This window comes from Humulus lupulus, chromosome 5, assembly GCF_963169125.1.
Source record: "Humulus lupulus chromosome 5, drHumLupu1.1, whole genome shotgun sequence".
NCBI lineage: Eukaryota > Viridiplantae > Streptophyta > Magnoliopsida > Rosales > Cannabaceae > Humulus > Humulus lupulus.
Window position 1 is genome coordinate 163,979,697 of NC_084797.1, and position 18,340 is coordinate 163,998,036.

At 39.4% G+C, this 18,340-nt stretch overlaps 1 protein-coding gene across 2 annotated transcripts; it reads right to left on the reverse strand.

Moving 5' to 3' along the window:
- Positions 1-3,941: 3,941 nt before the first annotated feature.
- LOC133777815 (2-carboxy-1,4-naphthoquinone phytyltransferase, chloroplastic) lies at positions 3,942-8,994 on the reverse strand. Of its 2 annotated transcripts, XM_062217563.1 has the most exons (11): positions 8,741-8,992; positions 7,622-8,634; positions 6,644-6,747; positions 6,200-6,271; positions 5,923-6,061; positions 5,305-5,411; positions 5,130-5,217; positions 5,001-5,039; positions 4,786-4,896; positions 4,639-4,704; positions 3,942-4,176 (listed from the first exon to the last, which is right to left on the reverse strand). In XM_062217563.1, the coding sequence occupies exons 2-11, from the start codon at positions 7,922-7,924 to the stop codon at positions 4,042-4,044; spliced, it is 1,164 nt and encodes a 387-aa protein (XP_062073547.1). In that variant the 5' UTR covers positions 7,925-8,634; positions 8,741-8,992; the 3' UTR covers positions 3,942-4,041. The 2 variants fall into 2 exon arrangements, with proteins under 2 accessions (XP_062073547.1, XP_062073548.1); XM_062217564.1 differs by lacking the exon at positions 5,130-5,217 and having other exon boundaries at positions 5,001-5,076; positions 8,741-8,994.
- Positions 8,995-18,340: the final 9,346 nt, after the last annotated feature.

The window sequence follows — 18,340 nt, forward strand, 5'->3', positions numbered from 1 at the left end:
CTCATTTTGGTTCTGCTCATCTGCCCGCATATCATTCTGCCCTAAAATTATCTACTGTCTATCACTCTCCTTCCCTTTCCAAAAATTTGCTCAGTGTGTCTAAGTTGTGTGCTGATAATGATGCTTTTGTTGAATTTTATCCCCATTGCTTTCATGTTAAACATCAGGTCAGCAAACAAATTCTTCTCACCGGACTTCTTGATAACGGCATTTACAAAGTCTCGAGTCCAGCCACCACCGCCTCTGTCACTCCATTTCACCTGTTTCAAGTCTCCACTACTGATCCAAATCTGTGGCACTCTCGTTTGGGACACCCTGCTTCCGATGTTACACATCGTGTTTTAACTTCTTGTAATTTTTCCATTTCCAAGAATTCTAAGCTTTCCTTTTGTACTGCTTGTCAACAAGCCAAATCTCATAGGCTTCCTTTTCCGATTTCTGTATCCAGGGCTACCAAGCCTTTTGAATTAATACACAGTGACTTATGGGGTCCTTCCCCTGTTTCTTCAATTACTGGTGTTCGCTATTTCATATTGTTTATTGATGATTATTCCCGCTTTACTTGGTTATATTTACTTTCATCCAAAGATGAGGCCCTCCCTGCATTTCTTACCTTCAAACAAATGATTTTTACTCAATTTGACACCTCCATTAAGCATGTTCGCACTGATTGGGGAGGTGAATTTCGATCCCTCACCTCTGTTTTTGCCTCTCATGGCATTATTCATGAACTGTCCTGCCCCCACACTCCTCAACAAAATGGGAGGGTGGAACGCAAAAATCGCCATGTTGTTGAAATGGGCCTTGCCTTACTTGCCCATGCCTCGGTTCCCTTGTCCTATTGGCCCTATGCCTTTACCGCTGCCACATATCTCATTAATAGGCTGCCAACCCGTGTTCTGAATCTCACTAGCCCATACTTCATCTTATATAACAAACAACCTCAGTATGCTCATCTTCGTGTCTTCGGCTGTGAATGTTTTCCTTTTCTTCGGCCCTATAATACCCACAAATTAGAGTTTCGCTCTCAATCTTGTATTTTCCTCGGTTATAGTAGTCGTCATAAGGGATATCTCTGTCTCAATCTTGCTTCTGGCCGTCTCTATGTCACTCGCCATGTTGTGTTCAATGAACGTCACTTTCCCTTTTCCGCTGCTGTCCCCTCTTCCCCAACTCAAACACCTCACTCTGTTGTTACTTCTCTGCCCTTTATTCCTCCCCCTCCTCGTTCTTCCGCTCCCTCCTCATTACCCTCTCACCTTACTCCTCCTTCATTGCTGTCCGCTCCTTGTTCGAACCTACCAATATCACCACCTTCCGTGTCCTCATCTCTCCCATCCTCCTCTTCCTCTAAAACTACTACGGGTCACCCGACTTCTGTTTCTTCTCCATCCCCACCTCCTCTTGGCCATGATCCTCACCCACATAAGCAAACATGCATACCTCAGAATACTCACTCCATGATTACAAGAGCTAAGTCTGGCATTTTTAAACCAAAGTTGTTTTCAAGCATCCTTGCAAGTGTGCCTGTTGAACCATCTAACTTTACTGAAGCAACTAAAAAGGACGTCTGGAACACAGCCATGCAAACTGAAATGACTGCTTTGCGGTCACAAGGCACCTGGGTACTTGTTCCCCCTCCTTCGGATGCTACAATAGTGGGCTGTAAGTGGGTGTACCGGATCAAATTACATGCTGATGGCACTGTTGAACGGTACAAAGCCCGATTGGTCGCCAAAGGCTACCACCAAACTCATGGTCTTGACTTTCATAAGACCTTTAGCCCGGTGATCAAGCCAACTACCATTCGCCTTGTTCTGAGTATTGCCGTCTCTCACAATTGGCCTATTAAACAGCTTGATATTCAAAATGCATTTCTTCATGGGGATCTTGAAGAAACAGTCTACATGCGCCAGCCCCAAGGCTTTGTTGATCCAGCCCGACCCACTCATGTCTGTAAGTTACTCAAGTCCTTATATGGTCTCCGTCAGTCTCCTCGGGCTTGGTTTATGAAACTCAGCCATGCCTTACTTCACTGGGGTTTTCAAGCTTCCCGGGCTGACACTTCCATGTTTTACTTCTCTGCTGGCACTTCTTTTCTGATTGTTCTCGTGTACGTAGACGATATCATTATCACAGGTTCATCTTCCACCACCATTACTGCATTAATGACTTATCTTCATGGTCAATTTGCTGTCAAAGATCTCGGGGATTTACATTACTTTCTGGGTTTGGAAGTTCACCGCTCCTCTGCTGGGTTACACTTAAGCCAAACCAAATATTTCAGAGATGTGTTATCTAAATCTGGATTGTTGGATTCCAAACCGATGTCCACTCCTCTTGCTTTGGGCTCTCTTTCTTTACATGATGGCAGCCCCTTACCGTGCTCTACTGAATATCGGAGTCTAGTTGGTGCTCTTCAATATTGCACCCTTACACGGCCTGACCTTTCCTTCACAGTTAACAAACTATGTCAATTTATGCACTCCCCCACTGATGCTCATATGCAGGCTGTCAAACGTGTTCTTCGTTATTTGAAGGGAACAAGTCACCTTGGTTTGCTGATACAACCCAACTCGGATCATGTTCTTCACGCCTTCACTGATGCAGATTGGGCCTCGTGCCCCGACGATCGACGTAGTACTAGTGCTTACTGCATTTTTCTTGGCCATAATCTCATCTCGTGGTCCTCCTCCAAACAAAGAGTCGTCTCTCGCTCCAGCACAGAGTCGGAGTACCGCGCACTGGCCAATGGAGCTGCTGAAGTTTCCTGGATTCAGTCTCTTCTGTCTGAGTTGGGAATGCCGTTGTCTCACCCTCCTATTCTTCACTGTGACAACATTAGTACCTTACATTTGGCATCCAACCCTGTCCTACATGCTCGAACTAAACATGTCGAATTGGACTGTCACTTCATTCGTGATCGTGTACTTAACAAAATGCTCAGCCTATCCTACACTCCATCTGATGAACAACTTGCCGATTGTCTTACGAAGCCGCTGGCATCTCATCGTTTTCATGCTCTTCGTACCAAACTCAATGTGCTACCACGCCCAATGAGTTTGAGGGGGGATGTTAAACAATATAATTAGTAGCCTCTTTTTTTTGCATTAATATATTTGTTTTATCTGTACTAAGGGCACGTGGATCGTGGTCCCTTTATCCTTTGTCTATATATATTGAATTGTACAGAACTCTTTTTTTTTCAAGGAATACAACAATATCTTTTCCTTCTTTATTTTTCTCTTTAATAATATTATGTCTTTAAAAAAAATCAGCAATTTCTTTTGACCACAAAATTTAACATGGATGTTGTACGTGTCTGTTTTGTTTTGTATTGAGTGAAAATTAAAGAAAAAAAGTAATAGAAATGGTGAGAAACTCTCTGAATAAAAGTGAGCTCGGTATATCCAATAAGAGACTATTACAAGTAACGGTTTATAACAGCCGATCCAAGACTCTTGGATTATTATAACACAACTATATAACAGCTCTAACTACCAAGATTAGTCTTGGATGATATAGTGGGATACACCATGCATTCTTGAGGGGATTTTAAGAAAAAACTTATAGGGAGCTCAAGATTGAAAGTTATAAGGACTGAGCATTTTCACTGGAGAGATTTCAGTTGAGTGGGATGCTCAAGATTGTGAAGGTTTCCATTGATAAAAGTTGCTTGTACTACATGAATGGAAGAACATATTAAAAGGGAGTTTTAAGTTTTTCTTTTGTGATTATTTTGTATTAACGTGTAATCGTTCTTAGTTTATTTGCTTTAACTAGACAAGATCCCCTGGAGTAGGTGTTCATTACGGAACAATGTATAAACGGTTGTACATTTTTCTTGATTGGATTTATATTTAATGTGATTTCATCCTAGTTGTAATTGAATCCAAGTCTTGAACTTGGTAATTTTACTTAATCGAGTGAAGCTTTCAATGTATTATTTCAACTATGCACCTTGCCTGCATATATTATGATCTTATTTTGTTTGCTAATCAATCAATAGAAAGACAAAATGTTTACACATAAAACTCTTATTTATGCTGATAGAATTGTTGGGATGTATCTTTTAGGAAGCATTCTAGCCAATACAAGTCCAGCAGCCAATGCAGCCCCAAATAGTGCATGAAGTCTCACGCAGTAATACTTTGCCATGAAAATCTTATCATTGTCCTGCCAAGTGACATTTTCATCAGCAAAGTCAAAAGGGTTTAGGATACAAAATTAGGTGGTTTTAGATTCAATATCTATAATAAATAATGCCCTGGTAAAAAAATGTACAAATTACATGTTACAGGATTATGAACTACCTTGTGACAATGTGAATTTTGTATTGGTAACTGAAAGAGTATAAACTAAGATTAAAAGCAACAAATGTATAATTATCGAGTCATAAATGGCCTCATGACAAGTTGCAACTTCAATTCCACTTTCTAACAGCGTTTGTCCTAGGTTTAGAAGTGCTCCTTTGATTATAGTTTCTAAGCTAATTTAATTAGTCATATGGTGTCACTGTATCACTTAGCTGTTTTCAAGTAAAGATAATCTAATCATATTACCCTGCCAAAGAGAGAATGGAACAATTACAACCAAAAGAGATTTGAAACAAATGACTTCATAATTTAAAATACTCACCTTGTGGTTTTCTTCAACATAGCTAACCACTATTTTTGCTAAGGGTAAGGTCAGGGCACAGAGGAGCTGGAAAGAACCATGATAAGACTTCAAAAATGGTTGAAGAGACAATAACTAAAAATAATTGATCATGGCTTAATTACTTACAATGCAAGTAAAAGGGAGAACTCTACATAGACCAAGAGCGAGTGGAAGAACATAAAGTGCGATGGTTGCCAGCTTGACTACCTTTGCACCTCTTTCGGTTCCAATCCTAACCTGCACATTTATAGAAATGAAAATGAAACATATATGTCAGTTGTTAATAACTAAAGCTCAACTAAGTTCTTTTTTTTTCTGTTGAAAGTGCAAAGTAAATTCACCAGCGGAGACATCTTCCCAACAGCCTTGTCTCCTTCAATCTGAGTTGGTACAAGTTGATTAATGTTAGCTCGCACACTTCATGAGAAAGGATAAAGTCAGAATTATTGTGAATGTAATTTTAAGACTACCTGATGAAAATGACTACAAAAGAGGATTAATGTTGTTGTGATCCCAACAAGGAATGATGATGATAAAATTAATGGATGACTAATGTCACTGTCAAGAAAGAAAAAAACCAATTATAACACTGCAATGAAATTGAAATCCTACACTACGATACTAAGGTTGTTCAAGTGACACAACCTTGTAGGGCCCTGAAGCAAGTAAAAGGCTGAAGTAGCAAATGGCCCAAACGCTGCAAAACACAAAGGCTCTCCCAGTCCTTGATAACTTAATCGGAATGGTGGACACTGCAGCCACCATTAAAACAATCATAACTGTAAAGAATAATGTGATCACATACACCAAGCAAGCTTTATCTAATTAATATAACTGAGAATGTGAGCACACGCAAACTTATCTACTTGGTGTTATTAACCTGTTCTGATCACCTTTCACCAAAGGTAATGGGAGGAAGTAACAAAGCATGATAATTTTTGGCACTAAAGTTCCAGAAATAGTATTAGTGAGCCACTACAACACGTGACAGTGTTTTAAGACACTCATGGTTGACCAAAATGGTTTCAGGAGGAGAAATTTGCAGGAACTTTTGTTCTCATAAAGATTCAACAGTTCACGTGGATCAAAAGGTTGATGTGATTGATCCTATAGCTAGATTAGGTCTTATACCACTCACATCTAATAATCCATTCCATTTCAGAAACACACGATCTAAGAAGCATGTTGTGCTAGAGCTGAAAACAGAAGATACATACTAATGTTTCAAGATTTTTTTTAAGATGTATTAATCATTTTATTTACCTGATATATATAGCCACATGCGGTTGCGCATGTGAGTAATAGTATAGCACGGTTACTTCCTGCCTGAATGGATGTCCAGGTTAGCAAAATGAAGCCCAGAGCAAGTAACAAGTAGGCAGCTACAAGGGTTCCTGTACGGCTAACCAAACACATTCAATCACACAATTGGCCAGTATATATTTATATAAAAAAAATCAAGGTTACAAATTGAACAACACAAAATATACATAAAGAAAAAGGGTCTTAACCACATTAAATAGAGGATGATGAAATTTACCTGCCAACGAGGTTCACAACTGACTCTTTTTTGTTTTTGTCTGCTCCTGTATCGAAATCGTAAACATCATTGCTGCAATGGACAACACAAAAGGAATTTATAAGGACTTAACAAACTTTGATCACCAGGATAGGGAGTACTCCATTTATGCTAAGTGTTTATATGTTGTCTTAAGATAACTGCAAAGGAAATAAACCTCTTTTTTAGTTAAGTTTTATTTTGATAAATTATTGCATATGCATTTACTTGGTGGAATTCAACACAATTCTTGCACTTAAGTTGTACAATTATAGGTATGAGAATTAACACTCCGATGATGTGATATCTCCATTGTCCTAGGAAGCTTGTGTAAATAGATGAACGTCAAGACATGGACACGACAACAGCTAGGCATCTTCAGAATAATGAAAAACAAAAACAAGTGAAAAATAGGTACGATTTTACCTTAAATTTAACCATGCAATAATAAAAACGGAGGAAACAAAAAGAAGAAAATAACGACCAGCTGAAAATAGGCCCGTCTGCAAAAGAGCAGCTGCACTACCTACCTGTTATTACACTTCAGATTGTAGTGAAAAAAGCTTATACACAGTAGTGCAATAACTTACAAAAACAGCAGAATAGACTATTTAATTTCAAGTCAATTGGTGATGAAAAGAAGGAGTTTTCATCATCTAGATATCTGAAAAATATATTTTCATTAAACATGAAAGTAAAAGGGCATATTGAGCTTGTACATTCTTACATTCGTTTACTCATCATTCAAAGACAAGACAGAGGCTCATACGTGTGAATTTGTATTGATAGTTACTGAGCTAATTAGTTTATTATCTTGTTATAAGTAGAGTTAGTTATGTATAATAGATTCAGTTATATGTTAGAATTGGTTAGAGAGCGAGCTAGTTTGAGAATTATTACAGCCTTCAATATTCAGTCAGGTATCTGAGATAAAAATTGTAATAACAATTTACATCCTGAACAAAATTCCGTGAAGAATTTTTGTGATATATGTGCTACTGTCAACAAGTTTTCAGGAATTGGATCTCTCAGCAATAAGAAAGAGGGAAGTTATATCCCTCCCAAGGAGATTGTGCAGTCATCTTTTTTAAAAACATCTTATTTTAAAGGTTAGCAATAGCATCAGCCCTTTGGAATATAAGTAGACTGTATAACACTACCTATTTATCCTTTCAGCATGTTATAGTGCTGTCACAATAAACATATACAAATAAAAAAAAAATCCTTCGACAAAAAAATGTGTATTTAAAATTGAAATGACAAAAAAAGCCTAATGGAAGACAAACAAGCAAATGATATTGACTCAATTAGCTATGCAATTCATAAGGTTGACATCATAATTATTGGCTACTTAAAAAGTTTAATGGTCTTGATAGAACAATCAACTAGTGTTGAAAAACTCACCGTGAGAGGAACTAATGCAACAGAGTATATTGGTAACTTTATTGCCCTCCATATCAAGGTTGCCTTAGAAATATCCTCTTCTACAAGGGTTTTGGAGTGATCTTCCTGATTGTTGACAAAAGACCGTGAACTACGATTCCACTGCTTTGCTTTCAATTGTCTATTACAAGTCTTGTGGAGACGATTTTGAGTATCAGAACATGAAGAACTTTTGGAGTCCAAGTAAGACCTGAAAGATGTTTGTTTACAAATTATTCTACAAAAGTTAGGCCTTACATCCATTTCTTTCTCTTCATTATCCATCCCAAGCAAGGAAAATCATTCAATTGCCTTCACTCCTATCATGTTTCAGTCTAGTTATTCAATGGTTCAGGTGTCATTGTTTTTAGAGTTTTACTAATCTATTTTAAATCATTCAACACATGCATGGAAAATTTGACTGCAATCTCCTGCTATTAAATTGTTCTTGAGCACAACAAACCATATCTAAAAAGTTTCATTTTGCTAATATTGTTGAGTGTGAAATGAAAAGGCAAAGCTATCAAGATATTTCCTGGGAGCATTTGTCTAATACAGTGAGTGGGTTTCCAAATAAACTATTTAAACAAGTTTTCGTTGGCCATTGGATTTCTATGTAAAGACAGAGTTATCAGTAGGGAATTGTTTTCATAGCTCAAGCTCTATACATATGTGCCAAAAAAAATTCTTTACCAGTATCCACAGTTGAAAATGAAATACCACCATTATCAACTCACCATGAATAATATGTGAACATAGATATTTTTAACTTAATGCCTAGCTAGTCTTGGAACTAATAATCGAAATTCAACCTCAAACACAGAACAATATTTTGTTGAAAATAAATAAATAAAAACAAAGACAGAAAGAAACAAAAAACCCCACTTTCCTTTTGAAGATTCTTCGGCTTTGATGGAATTCATTTAGCTTCTCAAAGCCAGAACCAAGGCTAAGATTACAGAATATGGTTGCCATTGATGTTAGCTTAATACCATCTACAAGCATAGCATATAAGAACTTTTGTAACAAAACCCACTGACACTTCAGTCAAAAAGTAAGAGAACTTTAAAAGAAGGAAGTTGTTGAGACAGAAGTCAAAACCTGGAGAAATTTCTTTTGGCTGGTCAAGTGAATTGAAGAAGAAGAAGGTGAAGGTGAAGGTGAAGGGGAAAGAGCTAATTCTGGCACATTTGTTCAGTGACTCTTTTAGTTTTACAGCTTGTTCCCTATAGTTTTAATCATGGCGGTGATTCCTGTGAAAATTACATGTAATTGGTAATAAGGATAGAAACGCAAGACTTGCAGAGAGTTAGTTTAACGTTTTCTTGTTCTCGGTAGTTGGTATGGCTATCCATGAGTTTGGTTGTAGATAAGGTAATTGTACGAAATCTTACAATATCCAATATAAACTCTAGATCCTCTCTCTCCTCACGTGGCATGGTACCAATAGTTGTCATAAATTGGATATTCGAAGGCTTTTGGTTGATAACTCAAAATAATTGTTAATTTGATTCGAAAATACTTGAAAATAACATCTTTACTTTTCAAATTCTTAATTTGGTTTGTCATTTTATAACTTAAATAAAGATCGGTCCCATTTTTTTTGACAAAGGGTCCCATTTGTTTGAGTCTTAATAGTTTTGGATTTATAAAATACGATAAAATATTTTTTTTAGTTTTAAGTGTAAATGTTATTTCATTTTCAAAAATTTGTTTTGGATTTTTTTAAAAATATCCTATCAATTAAGTATTATGTGCACTCATTTATATTATAAGTATTTAAAAACTTAAAGTTATATTTGAATTATGAACCAATCACACTCTTTACTTGTAATTATTTTTTATTTTGAGGTATTCTATAAAGATTGTTGAAATATTTTATTTAAAAAATAAAATAAAATATTTTTCTGAACTAAAATTTATTCATTAAGATGTGTTAAATAATTTTTTTGTTAAAACATAATGAAATATTTACAACGTATATAGTGTTTTAAGAAAACATTTCATTTTTTACGGTTTAACTATAATTCTACTTACACAATATGTGTATACTTTTTTTTTCTTTATGTAGACAGGAATTGCTTTAAAACAGAGCTAGGGGCTAGAGCAATATGGAGTTAGGGGCCGGAGATGAAGAAAAAGAATTTGATGAAATTTTCGTTGCCTTAGATGAAACTGAAACCGTTGCTGGAGAAGAGAGACCAAAGTTGTTGTTGGTATCTACAGCGAGATCCCGTTATCGTACTTAGTTTCAATCGACAGTTTCAACTTCTTCATCGACTATGGCTGGAACAATCACTTTGACCCTTTCATTCCTCAACCTTTAACTCTCTTTTTGTTTTTCACCATTGATGCAGTTTAGCTATCTCACCCAGAAACACTTCTTATAGGTTCAATGAGCCCGTTTATAGCCTATTTGAGTTAAGTGGAAAAGAAAAATAAACATAACAAAGTATTATCATAAAAAGAAGAAAAAAAAACATAACAAAAAAAAAGATTATTTATGCAAGGTAGAATGACAAACTTAATTATATAATATATGTAAGCGATTTTTTTGGGTATGTTTTTAGTTTATTTTAAGTATATGTTTTTAGTTTATTTAGTTATTATTTTTTATTTGTTTTGTTGATTAGGTTGTTTTAGCTTTTTGTATTGGTTGATCAAGTTGATTATGTAGTTGTTTAGGTTGATTTTTAATTTTATTTCATTTATTTGTTTGGTTATTTAGGTTGATTTTTTTTATTTGTATATATGGTTAATTAGGTTGATTTTATTAATAGTTGATTAAGTTGCTTTGGTTATCTAATTTATTTGATTAGGTTAATTATGTGATTGTTTAAGTTGTTTTTGTGTTTGATTTTTTTTAGGTTGATCAACCACATCATGACCAAACCAAACTAAAAAAACAAGAAATTTGTAAAGACTATATTTTTTAAGAAACACAATTATATATATTTTTTTAAATAGCACTATATGTTAGACACTATTGTTAGTTAGCAATTAGTTAAGAATTAGTTAACAAATCAGTTATAATTTGTTATTTTGTTATAACAGAGTTAATGTAATTATTCAAGGTTCACACACCTTGCACGGACTGTAACTGAGTATATATACTCTTTCCCTCAATAAGAAATTCATTCTCTCCAAATTTTATCCCCTAATCACCTAACTAAACACCTAACTAATCACCAATTATATTCCTCAATATCAAAATAGACTCCAGTATATTCGTTAAATTCCCAGAAATACCCCTAGGCTCGCCCCAAGCCAGGTATAAATCCCCGCCGTGACTTTTTAGCTAAACTGCTCACTGGGATCGTCTCGAGTCACAGATTACAAATATATCCACATAATAATGTGGTCTCGGCAGTTTATCACATTTATATACAATTATTCCCTCAACGGGCCAAAATTACGATTATGCCCTTTTAACCTAATCGGGCCTACATGCATACTAATACACATAGTCATGCATCACAAATGTTCAAGTAGTCATATAACATGCTTTTAAATCATTACATCACATATAATCCAATAATGCCCTCCCGGCACACTAATCAAGGCCCTTAAGCCTTATTAGTAAATTTAGGTCATTACAAATATCCCCTCCTAAAGAGAATTTCGTCCTCGAAATTTACCTGAATAACTCGGGATACTGATCTCGCATCGCTGTCTCAAGCTCCCAGGTTGCTTCCTCGACCCTACTATTCCTCCACAATACCTTAACAAGAGGAATCGTCTTATTCCATAGTACTTTATCTTTCCGATCCAAGATCTGGACCGGTTGCTCCTCATAAGCCAAATCTGTTTACAATTCCAAGTCTTCATATCTCAGCACATGAGTCACATCTGAGACGTACTTCCGGAGCATAGAAACATGGAATACATCATGGACTCTTGACAATGATGGTGGCAAGGCCAACCTGTAAGCCACCTGACCGACCTTTTCCAGGATCTCAAAAGGTCCAATGAACCTAGGGCTTAGCTTGCCCTTCTTTCCAAACCTCCTCACCCCTCGCAACGGTGAAACCCGAAGAAACATGTGGTCCCCAACTTGGAACTCCACGTCCCTACGCTTGGGATCAGCGTAGCTTTTCTGTCTGCTCTATGAGGCAAGCATCCTAGCTTGGATTTTCTCTATAGCCTCACTTGTCCTCTGAACCATATCTGGCCCCAAATACTTCCTCTCACCCATCTCATCCCAATGTATGGGTGATTTTCACTTCCTCCCATATAGCATCTCGCAGGGAGCCACTCCAATCGTTGATTGGTAACTATTGTTAGATGAAAATTCAATCAACGGGAGATACTTACTCCATGACCCTTCAAAGTCGATCACACACGCTCTGAGCATATCTTCCAACACCTGAATCGTCCTCTCAGACTGTTTGTTAGTCTGAGGATGAAAGACTGTACTGAACTTCAATTGAGTCCCCATAGCCTTCTGCAGACCACTCCAAAACTTGGAAGTAAAGATAGGATCCCGGTTTGATACTATAGACTTAGGAACCCCATGGAGACGTACGATCTCCCTCACGTACAACTCAACATACTGATCCATAGTATATGTCAACTTTACTGGAAGAAAATGGGTTGACTTGGTGTATCTTCCACTATCACCCACACCGAGTCATGAAGCCCAACCGTTCTGGGTAAACCTCCCACAAAATCCATCGTAATGTCCTCCCATTTTCACTCGGGAATACCCAAAGGCTGAAGCAACCCTGCTAGTCGCTGATGCTCAGCTTTCACCTGCTGACAGGTTAAGCATCTGGCTACGTACTCCACCACATCCTTCTTCATCCCGGGCCACCAATATAACATCCGTAGATCCTGGTACATCTTCGTAGCACCCATATGAAGTGAGTACGGCATCGTATGAGACTCATCCAGCATCTCTCGTCTGATCCCCTCATCAGCTGGAACACAAATCCGCCCCTGATACCGAAGTAAACCAACCTCAAAAATAGAATAGTCATTAGCTACTCCCGCTAAGACATTCTCTCTAACCTCCTGTAACTGAGCGTCTACCAACTATCCCTCTTTAATCCGCTCTAGCAGGGTCGACTGCAGAGTAATATTGGCTAATCGGCCTACCACCAATTCTATCCCTGCTCTGACCATCTCATCAGCTAACTCTCTTGAGATCTGGGTGGAACTGTACAACTGACTTGGGCCTCTCCAGCTCAATGCATCCGCCACTATGTTGGCTTTCCCCGAATGTTAAAGAATATCACAGTCACAGTCCTTTACCAACTTCAGCCAACGCCTCTGTCTCATGTTCAGGTGCTTCTGTGTAAAGAAATACTTCAGACTCTTATGGTCAGTGTACACCTCGTACTTCTCCCCATACAAGTAATGTGGCCAAATCTTCAGTGCGAATACCACTGCTGCTAGTTCCAAATCATGGGTAGGATACCGTTGTTCATACTCTTTCAGCTGTCGTAATGCATAAGCTATGACATTTTCATTCTGCATCAACACACAGCCTAAACCCAACCTCGATGCATTGCAATAGACCACAAACTTCCCTTCCCCCGAAGGAAGACTCAACACAGGCGCAGAAATAAATCGTCGCTTCAGCTCTTGGAAACTGTCTTCACACTTGTCCGACCAGATAAACTTCAAATTCTTCCGTGTCAATTCTGTCATCGGTGCCGCCATCTTCGAGAAGCCTTCCACAAACCGTCTATAATAACCCTCTAGACCAAGAAAACTCCGTACCTCCGAGGAGTTCCTTGGCCTCGGCCAATCCCTAACTGCCTCAACCTTAGATGGATCCACCTTAATCCCATATGCACCCACGATATGTCCAAGGAATGTCACTTCTGGTAGCCAAAATTCACATTTCTTAAACTTGGCGTACAACTGATGCTCCCTCAACCTCTGAAGAACCTGTCGAAGATGAAGCTCGTGCTCTGCCTCTGAACTGGAATACACTAAGATGTCGTCGATGAAGACAATAACGAACTGATCCAGAAAATCCTTGAACACCCTGTTCATTAGGTCCATGAAGGATGCTGGGGCATTGGTCAAACCAAATGACATGACCAGAAACTCATAGTGCCCATACCTCGTTCAGAAGGCCGTCTTCGGTATGTCCTCGTCCTTGATCCTCAGCTGGTGATAACCAGATCGAAGATCAATTTTTGAGAACACCATCTTACCCTGCAGCTGATCGAACAAGTCGTCAATCCTTGGTAGGGGTACTTATTCTTGATAGTTAACTTGTTCAATTCCCTGTAGTCTATGCACATTCTCAAAGTCTCGTCCTTCTTCTTCACAAATAAGATTGGAGCACCCCACGGCGAGTAACTAGGCCTGATAAACCCCAAATCCAGAAGCTCCTGCAACTGTATCTTCAATTCTTTCAATTCTGCTGGTGCCATCCTATATGGTGCCCTCGACACTGGCTCTCTCCCCGACGCCAACTCAATGACAAACTGAATCTCTCTACGCAGCGGCAACCCCGACAAGTCCTCAGGGAACACATCCAAGAACTCGCAAACCAATCTGGTCTCTTCCGGTCCTACTGGCGAAACCCTGGTGGTATCCACCATGTTAGCCATAAAACCTATACACCCTCCTTGTAACAAATCTCTAGCTCTCAATGCTGATATCCTGGGTACACGGGTCCATGCACCGGTCCCACAAAAACAAAGGGGTCCTCCCCCTCTGGCTCAAAGGTCACCATCTTCTTCCTGCAGTCAATAGTAGCTCCATATCTAACCAGCCAATCCATACCCAGAATCATATCAAAGTCCTCCATAATTAACTCAATCAAATCTACTGACAACTCTCTACCATCAACTATCACTGCAGTGCTTTAATCCATCTCCTAGATACTACCAGTTCCCCTGTAGGCAAAATAGTCCAAAACCCTGAAGTACAATACTCACTAGGTCTACACAGCCTATCAATCACCCTACTAGAAACAAACGAATGTGTATCACCAGAGTCAATCAATACAGTAAAAGGAGTGCCATCACTAGAAAGCTGACCTGTCACTACCGAGGGACTAGCCTCGGCCTCCGCCTGCGTCAGGGTGAACACTTGAGCTGGAGTCAAGCTATCCACCTTCCCTGCATCTCCCTTCTTCACTGTCGGGAAATCTTTCTTGAGGTGTCCCACCACCCCACACATATAGTAAGCCTTAGCCCAACATTCGCTCGGATGGCGTTTTCTGCACCTCGTGCACTCAGGATAAGTCCTCCATGCATCACCGCCTCCCTAATGGCCACCCTGAGCACCTCGACCTCTCCTATCAGGACCAGGAGCGATCGAAGCATCATGAGTCTTCCTCTTCAAATCATTGGGGCCTCCGCCCCTACCAGAACCAGAATATGGAGGCATCGACTTACGGCCCTCCCGTCTCGCTGCACTCTCTCTCCATATCTTATTTTCCGCTTCCTCAACGGCAAGAGCCTTCTCTACAGCCTGGGCATAAGTTTTCCCTCCAGGTACTGTTGTAATCCTCACATCTCGGGCTATCATAGCATTAAGCCCTCTAATGAATCTGTCCTGCCTAGCTGCATCGGTAGGCACAAGGTCTGATGCAAATTTCGCAAGTCTATCAAACTTTAGGGCATATTTTGTAACTGTCATGCTGCCCTGAACCAGCCCCACGAACTCATTTATCTTCGCTGCCCTGATGGCAACATTATAGTACTTCTGACTAAATGGGTCCTTAAATCCTTCCTAAGTTAAAGCAGTAACATCCTTGGTCTGTGATGCCACCTCCCACCAGATTCGGGCATCCTCTCTGAGCATATATGTGGCGCAGACCACTCTGTCATAACCCTCTACCCTCATAAAGTCCAGGATGGTAGTAATCATGGTCATCCACTGTTCAGCCTTTAGTGGATCTGGTCCTCCCTCAAAGATTGGGGGTTGCTGTTTCCTGAACCGCTCATACAATGGCTCCCATCTATTCCCAACCTTAACTGGCTGCACAACAGGTACCACTCTGTAGCCGAGCCTGCATGTCTGCCATAAGCTGCTGCCAGTTCTCAGGGACTGGCGAAGGGGTCTGGCCCTGATCATCACCTCTAGTCTCAGACCTGCCGGCTAGTCGTATAGATTTTTTTGGACGCATAATTATCCAAGTCAATCTGCAATCAACAACTCGACAATTAGACTATGACGACAGGGTAATAATCCTTTCATGATCCATCACTGGAACTCCAATCATTCACAAGCAATAAAACTATAACAATTTATCCAAATATTCATCCATATATTCATCCACATGCATAGCAGTGCTGATAAGCACACCTCAATATCATCATGCAATAGTCAAGGGCCAGGCCCTTTTAGTATCTCATGCTCCCTATTAATCAGGCAGATATCAACAATCATATCTCATTCAAATCATTTAGGCACATAGTCATGTATACACAATTTACCAAACCCTGAATCGAGCTTGTCTTTCGCGGCGAATGTACTTGTCCAGCCAGTCTTCAGGAACCCTTAAACCTAGGACGCTCTGATACCAAGTTGTAACGCCCTGGATAGCCAAGACCGTTACACTGTGTGATTATAAAGGTGCAAGAATTGCTAATCAAGTCATTTAATCAAATCGTATTACCAGAACTATAGTTGAACTACGGTTAAAAGATTTTGGTCTCAAAAGCTGCATTTCTTATAAATAAACATTTTCTATTTACACGGGATCCCAAAAGTAATAAGTTAAAGACTGTTTACAAAATATTCAAGATCTAGATACAATGATTAGCCATTCTAAGGCAAAACAGACAATTAAGCATTTTTCGTCCTGTTCCACTCCTCGACCGTGGCGGCCGAACAACTGACTATGTACACCTCGCAGCTCTCCATCTCAGGATTGGTCCAACTTGCCTTTGCCTTTACCTGCACCACGTAGCACCCATGAGCCAAGGCCCAACAAGAAAACACAATAACAGAGCACAATCATTCAACAGACAATCAGGTAACTCATACCGCATAAGCATGTACTCAACAGTCTAAGCATTCATGTTAATCAAGTATTCAGCATACCAAGTATATCATTTCATATCAACAATCAATCCACATATGATAACTAAGGTTAATGCCCTTAGGCCGCACCCTCTATTTATCCCATTGACTCTGGCCCACTTAAACCGAGCTTAGTAAATATTAAGCTGTCCTCGGCTATTAGTGGCCAAGATGCGTCCTGTGCGCAAGTATAATTTATTGCACCCTTAGGCCGTTTATCACATGTCCCATGGCATAATACCATCTATGACATTTTATAGGTATAGGGAGCTCTCAGTCCCATCACAAACACATAATCGGGTGCAGTTTTCTTACCTTTAGATTTGCTAGCTTTGTTCGATTTAATCCTCAAGCACAATCCCTCTTGAGCCCAACCGTACACCTAGTCACAACCATAGATCAGAATCATCACCAGACCTCAAGTCCAAAATCTAGCCTCGGGACCAATCCTGAGCCCTCGAGAAGCCCTAATTCCACCAAACGGGATGGTGGAATCGAACCCTGAACCCCCGAGCAAAAACCCTTGAAAATAACCCAAAAACCCCTTTTTGGAAACAGGGTAGCGCTACAGCGCTACAAACAGAGCCTAAAGGCTTAGAAACTTCAGGGCCTAGCGCTACGACGCCCAGTGGCTAGCGCTGTAGTACTAGTCACAGCACAGCCCTCCACAACATTTTCTCCTTCGAATTTTCCCGAGCCAAACCTTACCAAAACTTTTCCAAACTTCAACAAAACTCAAAAACAAGCCTACCAACATCCTCCACTCATCCCAAACATCCCAACCACACATAATTCAATCACATGCACCCCTAATCAAAGAATTCACCATAGCTGGACCTAAAACTCATAAACTCAGCAAAACCACAGAAATCACAAAGCTTTAAACTAAAGTTCCTTACCTCTGATGGATGAGCTTAGCCTAGGTTAACCTCCTCACTAGCTTGGCCTTCACATCCTCAAAGCTCAACTCCAATTTCCCTAGAATTCCCCACCAAAACTTAGCTCAAAATCCACAACCATACCAAGAACTAGAAACTGAAAACTACCTTGAACCTTACCTCAAATGATGAGTATCCCCTGCCAATTCCTCAAACCATACCAAAGACCTTAGCCTCAAGCTCCTGCCTAGAATCCCTCTGAATTTTTCTCCAAGAAACCTCAAGGAAATGGAGAAGAATCCTCCAACCGAATGAGAGAGAAAAAGACTTCCAATTTCCCCTTTTTTCCTTCTCTTCTTTCTTTTCTTTCCTTTCTTTCCTTCAGAATTCCAACCCTTTCTACACAATCCACTAAGTACAAAGACTAATAACATTTATCCCTTATAAGACAAATGACCATAATACCCTCCCATAATTCCTAAGCCTTTTAATCCACCTAGGGGCATTTTGGTCATTTCTCTCAATTCTCGCTAATTCCTCGAGTATCTTTATTATTTACCACTTACTTCCCGACACCTTACTAATCACCAATTATATTCCTCAATATCAAAATAGACTCCAATATATTCGCTAAATTCCTAGAAATACCCCCAGGCTCGCCCCGAGCTGGGTATAAATCCCCACAGTGACTTTTTCGCTAAACTGCTCACTGGGATCGTCTCGAGTCACAGATTACAAATATATCCACATAATAATGTGGTCTCGGCAGTTTATCACATTTATATACAATTATGCCCTCAACGGGCCAAAATTACGATTATGCCCTTCT